General features: G+C 40.3%; 1 protein-coding gene across 2 annotated transcripts in view; it reads left to right on the top strand.

Annotated features, from left to right (window-relative positions):
* The first annotated feature begins 223 nt into the window (after positions 1-223).
* Positions 224-12,504, top strand: part of TBX18 (T-box transcription factor 18) — a 30,400-nt gene continuing 18,119 nt past the window's right edge. Inside the window, exons 1-4 of one of the 2 annotated variants that reach the window (XM_033234510.1) lie at positions 224-939; positions 2,075-2,279; positions 4,473-4,574; positions 7,963-8,134. In XM_033234510.1, coding sequence (XP_033090401.1) covers positions 648-939; positions 2,075-2,279; positions 4,473-4,574; positions 7,963-8,134 — 771 coding nt within the window. In that variant the 5' untranslated portion in view covers positions 224-647. The other variant, XM_033234511.1, reaches the window with a different exon arrangement.

The following is a 12,504-nucleotide window of genomic DNA, read 5'->3' as shown; positions in this document are numbered from 1 at the left end:
CTGGAGTCAGCTAGGGACGTCAGAGAGACAGATGGAGTTCAGCGCGCGTGGGGCTGGCACATCCAAGCCAGACGGCGGCGCTTTTCACTCCTGGCTTTTCGCTACCTTGTAAGGAAGTGGGCGCGGACTGCGCGGAGTCGGCGCCTCCCGATTGGCCGGCCGTCTGAGTGATGGACAGGGTCCCGGGCTCCGCCCCCGCCGCTTTATTGACACTAATGAGCAAGTTCTTCCCACCGCTCTCCTGCCTGGAAGTGCTGACAGATCAAGGCAACAAATTTCAATTACAATCCCTAATTTGTGTCCACAGAGTGTTTTTTACCCATGTTAGTCCTCTCTGGCGCATCAGTTGAGGCAGACCTCGGAGCAGCAGGAGGAGGTGGAAGGGGTGGGAGCAAAGGAGTGCATCAGTGAAAGAGCACGCGAGAGACCCAGGGAAGGAGACTTGGCCGGCGCGTCGCCGGTTCCTCGGATCCCAACACAAGCGAGAAAGAGGAAACGCCAAATCGGTTTTTTGCCCGCGGTGGGGAAGGGGCAGATCTCGGGAGGCCCCGAGAGCCTATTAGTTTTTGGTAGGGGAAGAGCGAGAACGCGCGTGTGCCCGCGTGAGTGTATATGAGAGAGGGGCGGACAGGCGCGGGGCGGGGGGGATGGCCGAGAAGCGAAGGGGCTCGCCGTGCAGCATGCTAAGCCTCAAGGCGCACGCTTTCTCCGTGGAGGCGCTGATCGGCGCCGAGAAGCAGCAACAGCTTCAGAAGAAGCGGCGAAAACTGGGCGCCGAAGAGGCAGCGGGGGCAGTGGACGACGGAGGCTGCAGCCGCGGCGGCGGCGCGGGCGAAAAGGGCCCTTCTGAGGGCGACGAAGGCACTGCGCTCCCGCCGCCTGCTCGGGCGGCGTCTGGGCCGGCTCGGAGTGGCGCAGACCTGGAGCGCGGAGCCGCGGGTGAGTGGGCCCCTTTCTGCCTAACTTCTCTTCGGCGCGAACCTGAACTTCTGCGAGTCTGTGGGTGTGCGTGTGGCCGCGTCCCTACGTGGCCAAGGCCACTCAGCCGCGAGCGCATTGGCGGTGTCAGGCGCAAAGCTAGCCGCGCAACCTGGTCACTCTACAGACAGTTGAGATGCTGCTTCCAGCCTTGTATCGCGGGCAGCCGCCGCCCACTTGGCGACCCGCGCCTTCGGCCGCGGCTGTTTGCGGCGTCTGGCGGTGCAGCTCTGTGTGTTTCCTGCATCTGCCTCCCTTGGGGTTCCAGCCAATGGGTGCTCTTTTTTCTTTCCTAACTTTTAAAAGCACAGGGCGGGGAGGAGGGGAGCGACGGCACACCCCACCCCGAAACCGGAACGAATGCCCTAAACCGTTTGTGCAAACCAGGAAGAGGGCGGCGTATGTGGAAACTTGGTTTCCCTGAGGGTAGTTGAGCGGTTCCCTTCCCTTCTCCCCTTGATTTCTCTGCCAAGGCCGACGGCGACCGCGGGCTTGCTTTTCACACGTTCTCTGCTGGGCTGGAAGCGCAGGGCGGCCGGGAGTTTGGCGAAAGCGGGGTCTGCAGAGCCTTTTAGAAGATGCCTCCGGCCCGGCCCAAAACGAGGCCCAAAACGAGGCGCCGCAGACGCCTATGGCTTAAGGAGGCCCAGTCTCTTGGGACCAGAGTCCGGGCGCTTTTGCTGCGTGCGCTTAGAGGCGCAGGTTACATCGGAGTTTGTACTGGGGACTCTGGACTCGGGAGCTCCTCTGACTCCGTGGGGCAAGCGTCCCAGACCCTGGCGGCGGCGTGAAACCTTTTCTGCTGGGGCCTTGACAGTGCGGAGGCCCAGCGGGTGGGATGGATGCTGCCTGCGCGCCTCTCCCAGGCTCGGGACTCTCGGGGACCAAGCAGGCCACACTGGAGCTCCGAATGCGCCCCTTCGACAGGCACAATGTGGGTGTCTATCGACTGGCTTGTTCTTTAGGAGGATCCGATGGCACCGAAGCTTCCCCTTTTCTCCCGGTCATTTTCCCCTTCTCAGCCACCTGGTGGGCCCGTCTCAGCGGCTGCCTTCCCCTCTGTTTCCCTCACCGGTACCCTCTCTTTGCTGTCCAGGCGGCTGTGAGGACGGCTTCCAGCAGGGAGCTTCCCCTCTGGCGTCACCGGGAGGCTCCCCGAAGGGGTCCCCGGCGCCCTCCCTGGCTCGGCCCGGGACCCCTCTGCCCTCGCCGCAGGCCCCGCGGGTGGATCTGCAGGGAGCCGAGCTCTGGAAGCGCTTTCATGAGATAGGCACTGAGATGATCATCACCAAGGCCGGCAGGTAAAGGGCAAACTGGCGTGGACTCCCCTCCCCACCCCAGACCCTGTCTTCACCCACCTCTAGCTCAGTCAGGAAGAAGGGACTGCAGCTCCGCAGGGGTTCTGGTTAGCATTTTCGGTCAAACGGGACAAGGCCCCAGACCGTGGTTCACTTTGGAGGCTAGCTTTGGCTACCCACCACGAGTGCAGTCGGTGCACAGTCCAACTGCCCTCTGGTTGAATGCCGGGAAGAAAATTACTGTCGCCGCTGATGCCACAGCTGTCGCGGTTGATGTTCTGGGTTCAGAGTGGTTATAAATTTGAGGTCGTATTTACTCTTGTCCAGGTATTTATTTAGGCTCTAGTTGTCAGTTCTGGAACTAGGAAACAAATTCTTTTTTGTTTTTCCTTTTCTCTTTTATTTTTAAACAGCAGTTTACTCCAGTAAACTATGATTTGCTTTTTCAGATTTGAAACTCCCAGGCAGATTGGTTCTTTATCAGAAGATATCCTGGCAATTTGATAACATGATCTGTCCTGCTATTTCATATTAGACTAGGAGGAAAAGTCACTGGACTCACCCACAATACATGTTTAATTATGTATAGGTGCAAGAATAATTACCCTGATTTTTAAAAAGCATCCTGTTTATAGAGTACCTGGTTATTTTTATTTTATTTTATTTTTGTCCTAAATGGAATCCAACACAGCCTGAATTTGCTGAGGAATACTTACATTTTTTTAAAAATAAAAACTGATATCGGTTTTTCAAAAAGTGTGAAATTCGCCCATCCATTGGTTAGTAAAATAAATGGATTTGTTGGGCAGATCATATTAATTTAAGGTAGGTAGATGAATATTTGCATTTTAAAGTTTTCAGTTTATTTAGTGCAATGAAATCTATGAATAATAAACTTCCTTAAACGGAACTTTAAAAAGCACACACAACTCTTTCAGGGAGTACACATGGTAAAAACCTGGATAGCATAAAAAGTATCCAAACTTATTAGAAATTACAAAAAAAAACATATTTTATTGAATCCATATGCTACCTTCTACATTTTCAGAGATTTTATTAATGATCCAAATTCAGTCTTCACCAACACAAAGCAATAGTTGTCTTATAAAGGATGTAGTTAAAGACCTTTACTCTTTATCTTACAGGTGCACTGAAGTAACACTAAAATAGCCAGCGTATTAAATTGTTCTCATACCTAGTTAGGAGTAATAGACTTTATTTTTTTCTGGAAGTAGTCTTTCATGGTTGTTATAGAAAAAAATTTGGTAAATAACTACTAAAATTTCTGTTAAAAGGTTAAATTAACAAAAATTAGATTTCCTTGGAAGGGACTTAAATGTAAATCATTAGATGATTTTTGAAAAATCAAACTGCTATATTTGTTTTTTATATACATTAATTTACTGTTGTATTCTTTGCTGTTGTGTCTTTTTAAACCGATGGGTGCATTTACGCTAGCATCTCCTTTGATACACATCTTTGGGAAGCCAGCATAAATGCAAATTTTCATCTGTTTTAATTAGCAAAGTTTTGAGTAAGTGTGGTTAAGTAAGAAAATATTTTCATGGTATGGCGGGGGAAGAAATGATTTGGTAAATATACATTGTGTTTAGTTTCTGCTTTCAATAAAGAAGTTTTACTATACCTTTCAAATTTAAAGCAACTTTTGCACTTCACCTTTACCATGCTGCAGACAGGAAGTCCTGTCTCAATAAAGAACATATTGTTTGGTTATAGCATGGCACATTGGCTCCTTGTGGTTTTTTATAACCCTTTAAAAATTTCACATTATAATGTATTTTATCACTTTCAGAGATCCACATTTTGTATTTCTACCATTTGTTACATTTTATTAGTCATATTACTAAAGTAAATATGCTTATCGATTTTGTTTAAAAACTAAGATGCTTTCTTTTGCGCCATTACTCCTTCAGTGTAAGATTCTTTTACTTTTAGCTATACTGACATTTCAGTAAACACAGAACACATGTACACAGGGCGCAACAAATTACATTTAAAAATATCAGTTTTGATATGTTCTATATCCCCACTCCTTGAATTACATTGGCAAAGTGAATACTATAAATTTATCCATATTAAAAATAGAGATCCAAGAGGTTTCTTTGTTTGTTCAGTCACCATCCTTAGTCACAAATAGAAACCCCAAACCCTCTTTCTCTTCGCCTTTTTAAATAGGCGCATGTTTCCAGCAATGAGAGTGAAGATCTCTGGATTAGATCCTCACCAGCAATATTACATTGCCATGGATATTGTACCAGTGGACAACAAAAGATACAGGTACAGTGATTAGATACTGAATGATTTAAAAAAAAACAAAAAACAAAAAACTAGGATTTTGCAGGCTAGTGCCTGTTTGATCTGTGAGGACTGTGATCTTTGTTTCCAGAAGTCTGTAGAATTTCCAGATCCATACTTTAACGCCCATGGGTGCCAGCGGCCCAGATGGTGCCTTTTCTTGCAGCAAATGTGGAAACTTAATTTTTGTTTTGTTTTTAGTAGACACAGAAATGTTTTCAAATATTGAGAACTTTTAAAAGGGGATAATTCGGTGTTGCTAAACTAAATGTGTCTTTTATATTGACTTACATTTCAATTCGAATTTTGAGAGGAAATGTTATGTAATGTTTATAGATATAAATTATATTAAATGGAAAGTCATAATTTCTTCGTGATCTTTTTGTCATGTAAATTTCCTTTATCTTGTTACATACAAAACCATCAATGTTTGTAGACTGCTTTTTAATTTCAGAAGATTATTTAAGGTTTTCTACAAGTAAGAAAAAAATCGTATAATTTATGTGATATTAAGACATCACTAAACTAGTAATAAATTTTTTCCTTTCTGTTGTTTTTTTGGTTTGTGTTATAGTAACTTTTAAAAACTTTTAATATTTGGATTTTGAAAGAGAACATATTTATGTAAAGATCAAGTAAAGTTTGAAAATATACGTGTTCTTCAGTTTCAAACCAGTCGTTACTCTTTTTTTTTTTCTGCAAGAAAACAAATCAGCAATTTTCAGTGACAATGCTTTATATTTTTCTGAAGCATTTAAAACATTAACATTTAAATAAGGAAGTTTTGTGTGTTTGGAAGATTAGAAGATACTGTTTTAAATTTTGCTTGTCTTCGTTTCTCACTTTTTGTTGTTGTTGTATGGGACAGAGCTTTTAATACGTTTTTAAACAAAATCAGATTTGTTTTTTATCACTTCAGCAATTTAAGGAACTGCTTTTTTGAAATAGCCTACTGGTATCAAAAGTACACAGATTTTAATTAGTCCATGGACATATGGAATACTACAAAAAGGGGTAATAAAAAAGACAGTCTTATTATTTGTTTTGTGTATAAGTTATATTATTTTAATCAAATAAATCATTAGGGAGTTTTGCTAAAATGATCTACCACATGACAGAAGCTAGAAAACATTAAAGTTCATTCTTTAAATATACTTGATTTAAAACCCATATTCTAAAATGGGGTTTTGTGCTGAGGAAGATATATAATTCTTAATAAGCTTAATAATTATTCTTTCTCTTCTAAGTTTGTCTCCTATTTATTTTCCCAATGTCTTCCCTACATTTCGGTTGCTTTATTTTACTTAATTGATTCAAATTTACTATCATAGAAATAAAGACATTTCAGAAATTAGTATTATGATGCCAGGTTTTAAAAGATCAAATTGTAAAACATAATTTGTTTTCACTTATATTGCTTCCCAAGAAGAAATTTATTTGTACTATTTGTATTTAGAATGTTTTACAAAGAATGTGTAACTTGTAGCTTTTATTCTGTCAGTGGGTGTGGAGTTTTGACTATTCTAATTGCATACTTTTTCAAGGTTTTGCTAGAGCATATTACTCTATTTGTTTTGGCAGTAACTCAATTCATTTCCACAGTGTAATTTTTCTTGAATTTCTAAGATTTTCATTTCATTTATCAATGTTTTCAGCAATATTAGGAAAAAATTTGGCTCATTTTCTAATGTTAGAGTGGTATTTCGTCAAGTTAAAAATTATTGTCACTTGTTAGAATATAACTTAATATTCACAAAAGCCCACAATTAGGAACTTATTGAGATTACATCATACCAATTAAAAGAAAAAGGTTTCTCTGTCTCTTTCTTTCTTTCTTTCATTTTTTTGATGGAGTCTTGTTCTGTTGCCCAGGCTGGAGTGCAATGGTGTGATCTCGGCTTACTGCAACCTCTGCTTCCCAGGTTCAAGCCATTCTCCTGCCTCAGCCTCCCCAATAGCTGGGATCACAGGCACCTGCTACCATGCCTGGCTAATATTTTGTATATTTAGTAGAGACGGGGTTTCACTATGTTGACCAGGCTGGTCTCGAACTCCTGAACTCATGATCCGCCTACCTCAGCCTCCCAAAGTGCTGGGATTACAGGCATGAGCCATAGTCCCTGGCCTAAAGGAAGATTTCTAAAAGAGTATCCCTAATTTTATGATTACATATTTTTTTCCCAAGAAAAGAAATGAAAGACTAGAAGGTGTATTGAGCCCAAAATGAAATATGTGACAAATAATTGAAACAAAGGGCCTCATCAGAGACGTTCTGAAATATTTTATACTCTCATATAAAGAAACGTGTATATAACACAGGTAGACTTTTCTGAGACTATTTGCAAATTACGGCTTTAAATTGTATGCTAATCTTAACATAAATGGAAGGAAAATATCTAAGTATAGAATTTTATGATTTTTTCTTCATTGTTATACTAGTTTCTAGTTTTTTAATTAGCTTATTTTAAATTATTAAATGGTAATCTCAATATAGTTAAATATTAATATTTCTTGAGGCATTGTTATTTAAATGTATTATTCTTACTGAGTCAATATATTTGTCATGTAAAGAAATAGAATAGGATGTTTTATTTTCTAATTAGAAAAGTAATATTAGATATACCATTATTTTCAAAGTTTGATTTATTTTTTGATTAGTAATATTTGAAAATGATTTGAAAGAATGTTTTTAAAAGGCTCAGGAAAGAAATATAGGAGATGAATAAGGGCCTACATTTTATGATAATACAGAATGTTCCAATTAAACCAAATACTTTGTCCTCAATATATAGTGTCATAGTATTGGAAAAAATACCAAATGATAACAGATAAAACATTTTTTCCTATTAAAATAAAAGTTTCTAGAACTTCTGACTATTTCCTCTTGCCTTTCTACTGTCTGTTCTATAAGCCTGAACATAGTCTAACATGGGAAGCGATCTTGAAGGAAGTGGGACACTTTAAAACGTAACTCTCAAGTATTTTTGAGATTTACTTAAAGGTGAGCTTGACAAGCTGTTTGTTTTTTCATGTCGATGGAATATTCAGAAGAAAAATGGAAAATATCAGAGTTGGAATGTCAAGGGTGAGTAAGTGTCATTCATAAGAATGAAGACACTTGCATTTATGGTGGTGATAGTGTGCATATTTTTCACAAAGCCCTTAACACGCCCCTTAGTCTGAATTGTCAGCAGGCCACTGCTGCCTTAGAAAGGTTTTGAAAAGCACTTGAAATCTCATTTTTAGTGTAAAGAGGAAATTGATTTATTTTAAACCTGAAACAAAATAGGCACACATTTTGTCTGATTCTACTGAGTTGGACATTCCAAGGTACAAATAATATACTGAACGCCTGGTCATTGCCTTCTAGGTATGTTTACCACAGCTCAAAGTGGATGGTGGCAGGTAATGCTGATTCCCCTGTGCCACCCCGGGTATACATTCATCCAGACTCGCCTGCCTCGGGGGAGACTTGGATGAGACAAGTGATCAGCTTCGACAAGCTGAAGCTCACCAACAATGAACTGGATGACCAAGGCCATGTGAGTAGATGGCCTCTCTATTGCATCTATAGATGGCACAGCCACATCTACACTGTGCCTGACTGAAGGAAATAGATGCTTCTAAGATCATAATGTTCATTGCCTGATTGATTAGTATGTACATAATCTGTGCAAAATCAAGTTTATATTTGTATAGACTGTGCCTGTTGCCTGAGTTATCCTATGGGGCATTTAATAGGTTAAAACTAGATACTGCATTTTTATTGCAATGAAAGTACTGGAAGCAGAGATGTTCTTAGGCAAAATATTTGTGTGAAATCTCATGAGGTGTTAATTATTATACTGTGAATATGAACACTTTGGAATTGGGTTAATAAGAATAATGATTTATTGTGTCCTGCCTACATCTAGCTCTTTGTCAGCGGAGACTCATTGCTTCTCAGTAATTGCCTAAGCTTATGCTGTTTGTATGTTCCATCTGCAAGTTTCCAGTTGTTTTGTAATGACATCTAATGTGTCAAAATGTTGCAACAGTCATTCCTTTTGTTCTTTTTTTTTTTTTTTTTTTTTTTTTTTTGAGACGGAGTCTTGCTCTGCCACCCAGGCTGGAGTGCAGTGGCCGGATCTCAGCTCACTGCAAGCTCCGCCTCCCGGGTTTACGCCATTCTCCTGTCTCAGCCTCCGGAGTAGCTGGGACTACAGGCGCCCGCCACCTCGCCCGGCTAGTTTTTTGTATTTTTAGTAGAGACGGGGTTTCACCGTGTTAGCCAGGATGGTCTCGATCTCCTGACCTCGTGATCCGCCCGTCTCGGCCTCCCAAAGTGCTGGGATTACAGGCTTGAGCCACCGCGCCGGCCTTTTGTTCTTAAAACTGCTGAAACATGATACATAAATCAAAGTTCAGCCATTCCAATAATGCAGTCATTTTTAACAACTTAGTAATTTTTATGCAGTATTCTTCCAGGCAAGATTTCTACACTATTATGTTAAAAAATATGTAACTGGATACTTGCTGATTTCTCTTCAAAGCCAGCATTTTTAAAATTAGGTTTATGTTATTTAAGAGAGTTTTGATTAAGGCAGGATTAAAATGCCTTTCGAAGAATATGTCATACATAAAAGAAATACCAACTTGTTTATTTCTTAAAGGAGTGATATAAAGATAGCATATTTATGAGAATATCTTTTAAAACAAAATGCAGGTTGTCATAAAACTAGTAATATAGTGATGACAGGATATGGTTTGGAAGTTGCCAAACAGTATCTTAAGAAATTGACCTTAATGAAAACATTCCAGTATAAATTTCACTGTGATACAAATGTAGTAGGTGGATTTTTAAGATGTAACTAGTAAGATCTCACACTGCCAGTGTTTTTATTTCTTGATTGTTGCCTTTTATGACTTAAAACAGAAATAAAAAAGTAACATAGTAGATTTCTTTTCTGCACCCAACTTCATGTCCTGTATTTTAGTGCATTACTTCTTCACTCTCCTTGTTTTTATTCCTTATTTTCACAGTTTAACACAGTTGTAACAATTATTTTTCACAGGAATTCAGTGAAATAACACTGGTTTCTTCTGTGTCACTGAGGCAGCTGACTGAAATATGCTCAGCACATTCACTGAAGGACTTTTTTTGGAATAGAACATTTTAGACTTAATGTCTTTAGCGTTACTTGTTATCAAAACCTTAAGTACACTACCTTTTCTCGTGAGTTCTACAGTTTAAAGAACATATGCTCTAAAGAGATAAGTGGTGATAAAAACTATATGCCATCATGTATAAGTTATAAGCTTCTTAATAATTTAAATCAATATAGTCATTTTACAGTTCTAATTCTTTCAGTTCAAATTACTGGTTTTCTATTTAATATCTAATGTACCAAATATTAGATGTAGATCTAGTAATTTATCAACCTGTGTGATACTAACTTTATGATTTCAGTAGACTTTATTTAAAACAGCATTCTTCAGAAAATAGGATGTGTATGTGTGTGTGGAGAGAGAGAGAGAGAAAAAAAAAAGAGAGAAAAACAGAGACAGAGAGAGCAATTTATTTAAAGGAACTTACCAGGAAAATTTGGGTCCTGACAAGTCTGAAATCTGCACAGCCAACTGGAGACCTAGGGAAGAAATGATTTTGCAGCTTGAGTGTGAAGGTAGTTTTGTAATAGAATTGCCCCTTCCTCTGGGGATCTCAGTCTGTTTTCTCATACGGTCTTCAACTGATTGAATGAAGCCTACCCACGTTATGAAGGGTAGTCCACTTTTCTCAAAGTCTGCTGATTTAAATGTTGATCTCATCTAAAAAATACCTTGGCAGCAACATCTAGACTGGTGTTTGACCAAATATCTGGGTACTGTGGCATAGCCAATTTGACACATAAGATTAACTGTCACACAGCATTTGTTTAAAACACAAAATAATAGATTACAAATTGAAATTCAGTTACTTAAACTGAAATAATTATATTTTACTATTAGGGAAATAAAAAACATAGCAGAAAATAGGCAAAACATAGAGATGTATATTGTCTAACTGCTGAAATTTTTCCTTTAAAGTTGTAGCAGAATGTACTAGTTGAATAAATAGAGGTACATTAACATGTGGGGAGCAGGGAGAGAGATGTATCTGTGCAACTTGGAAGCAAGTGAATTGCCTTTGGTAATGGTAAAAATGTACATACGTATTGCTTGATACTAGAGGAGAAGTAGCAGGGAAAGTGCTCTTTTCCATTATTCATTTAGAAAACATACTTCTGAAGATGTTATCCAATGTGGTAAAAGATACAAAGCTGGGCACGGTGGCTTGGCCTGGGCATGGTGGCTCATGCCTGTAATCCCAGCATTTTGGGAGGCCGAGGCAGGCGGATCACCTGAGGTCAGGAGTTTGAGACCAGGCTGGCCAACATGATGAAACCCCGTCTCAACTAAAAATATAAAAATTAACCAGGCATGTTGGTGCTTGCCTGTAGTTCCAGCTACTCAGGAGGCTGAGGCAGGAGAATCACTTGAACCCAGGAGGCAGAGGTTGTAGTGAGTTGAGATCATGCCACTACACTCCAACCTGGGTGACAGAGTGAGACTCTGCTTCAAAAAATAAAAAAATAAGATAAAGCCATGATCTCCGCTTTCTGTGAGTTTCTAGCCTAGGTGGGGAGAGAAGAAGCCATGCACACAGATTATCATCCTGCCAGCTCAGAGAAGTACAGATGCCAGTGTCACCGTATTCCAGCCAGAAAAGATGAGAAAGGCTTTGTGAAGAAAGAATCTGTTTATTTACTCAGCTTGATGACCCTAAATGAGGCTAGATTAAATATTAGGAATTTGTTTCTAATTCGGTTGTTGATTGTGTTCAGGGTATAAGAAGACAGTAGTATTGTTATGGTAGGACTTTCTAATGTAAACGTTCCTTTGCTGATGCACTGACGTCTTGGGAACTTACCGCTCTACCCTTAAACATAGTTGAGGTTCATCCCCTCTGCCCCTGCCCACCCTCAGCCCTCATTTCCAAAAGAAGTAATGCTGATCTCTAATTAGTAAAGCTATAGACTCAAATCAGAGGTGATTTTCTAACTTGCTTTCTAAATTGCTTTTTTTTTTTTTTTTTTTTTTCCTTCTCAGTTCCAGTGTTACTCTGCGAAATCTGTGCAAGTGTGCAGCATAGTGACTTGAGAACTCCTTGGAGACCTGGGACTTTATTAATTTAACACAAAATGATGGCAGGAATCAAATCTTTGCAGTGCTTTGACTGGATGTAGGAGCACATGAGACATGAGATGATGTGACATTGAGGTTTTCCCCAAAGTGACTTTTCAGTTGTTCAAATATCATGAATTATTTGGAGAGGAATAGTGGTGAAATTCGAGAGTGGAAATGTTCCACCACTCCACAGTTAATCTTTGAATGTTTTGAAGACCTTAATGTCTGCCTGATCATTGGTGAATCCATAGCCAGCTTTATGCTGACTTTTATACAAGACTGTTCCTTGAGCTACCTATGTGCAGAGGGGTTAGTATGCTTGAGTAGGGTAATTCCTTCCCATCATGTACATGTTTCCCAATTCCTCTGGAATTTTCCATCTGAAGGAAAACATTTAGATCAGCATTTTTATTAAAAATTAGAAGACGTTTAACAGGTAGTGGTGTGCCTTAAGCCTCAAGGATTTGTACCCACGGTGCTGTGGTGCTTTGGAAGGAAGCTTGGCCAGACAGCCACAGTGGGGCCTGTGGGAGGACCTGTACCCACAGCTGCTGAGGACTCAGTGATACTGATGCCTTCACTCTTTCTCGCTTCTCCGTGAGAATCAGGTGTGGAAGCAGTATGTTATGGGGAGATTGCGGAGGTCTCCCTGGTGGAAGGACCTTGCAATTGCTTAGAAGTATGACACATTTGTGTTTGTGGGCAA

Source organism: Trachypithecus francoisi, unplaced genomic scaffold (genome assembly GCF_009764315.1).
Source record: "Trachypithecus francoisi isolate TF-2019V2 unplaced genomic scaffold, Tfra_2.0 Lachesis_group15, whole genome shotgun sequence".
In the NCBI taxonomy this organism is placed as follows: domain Eukaryota; kingdom Metazoa; phylum Chordata; class Mammalia; order Primates; family Cercopithecidae; genus Trachypithecus; species Trachypithecus francoisi.
Note: the sequence above shows the minus strand (reverse complement) of the source record. Positions and strands in the feature narration are given on the sequence as shown.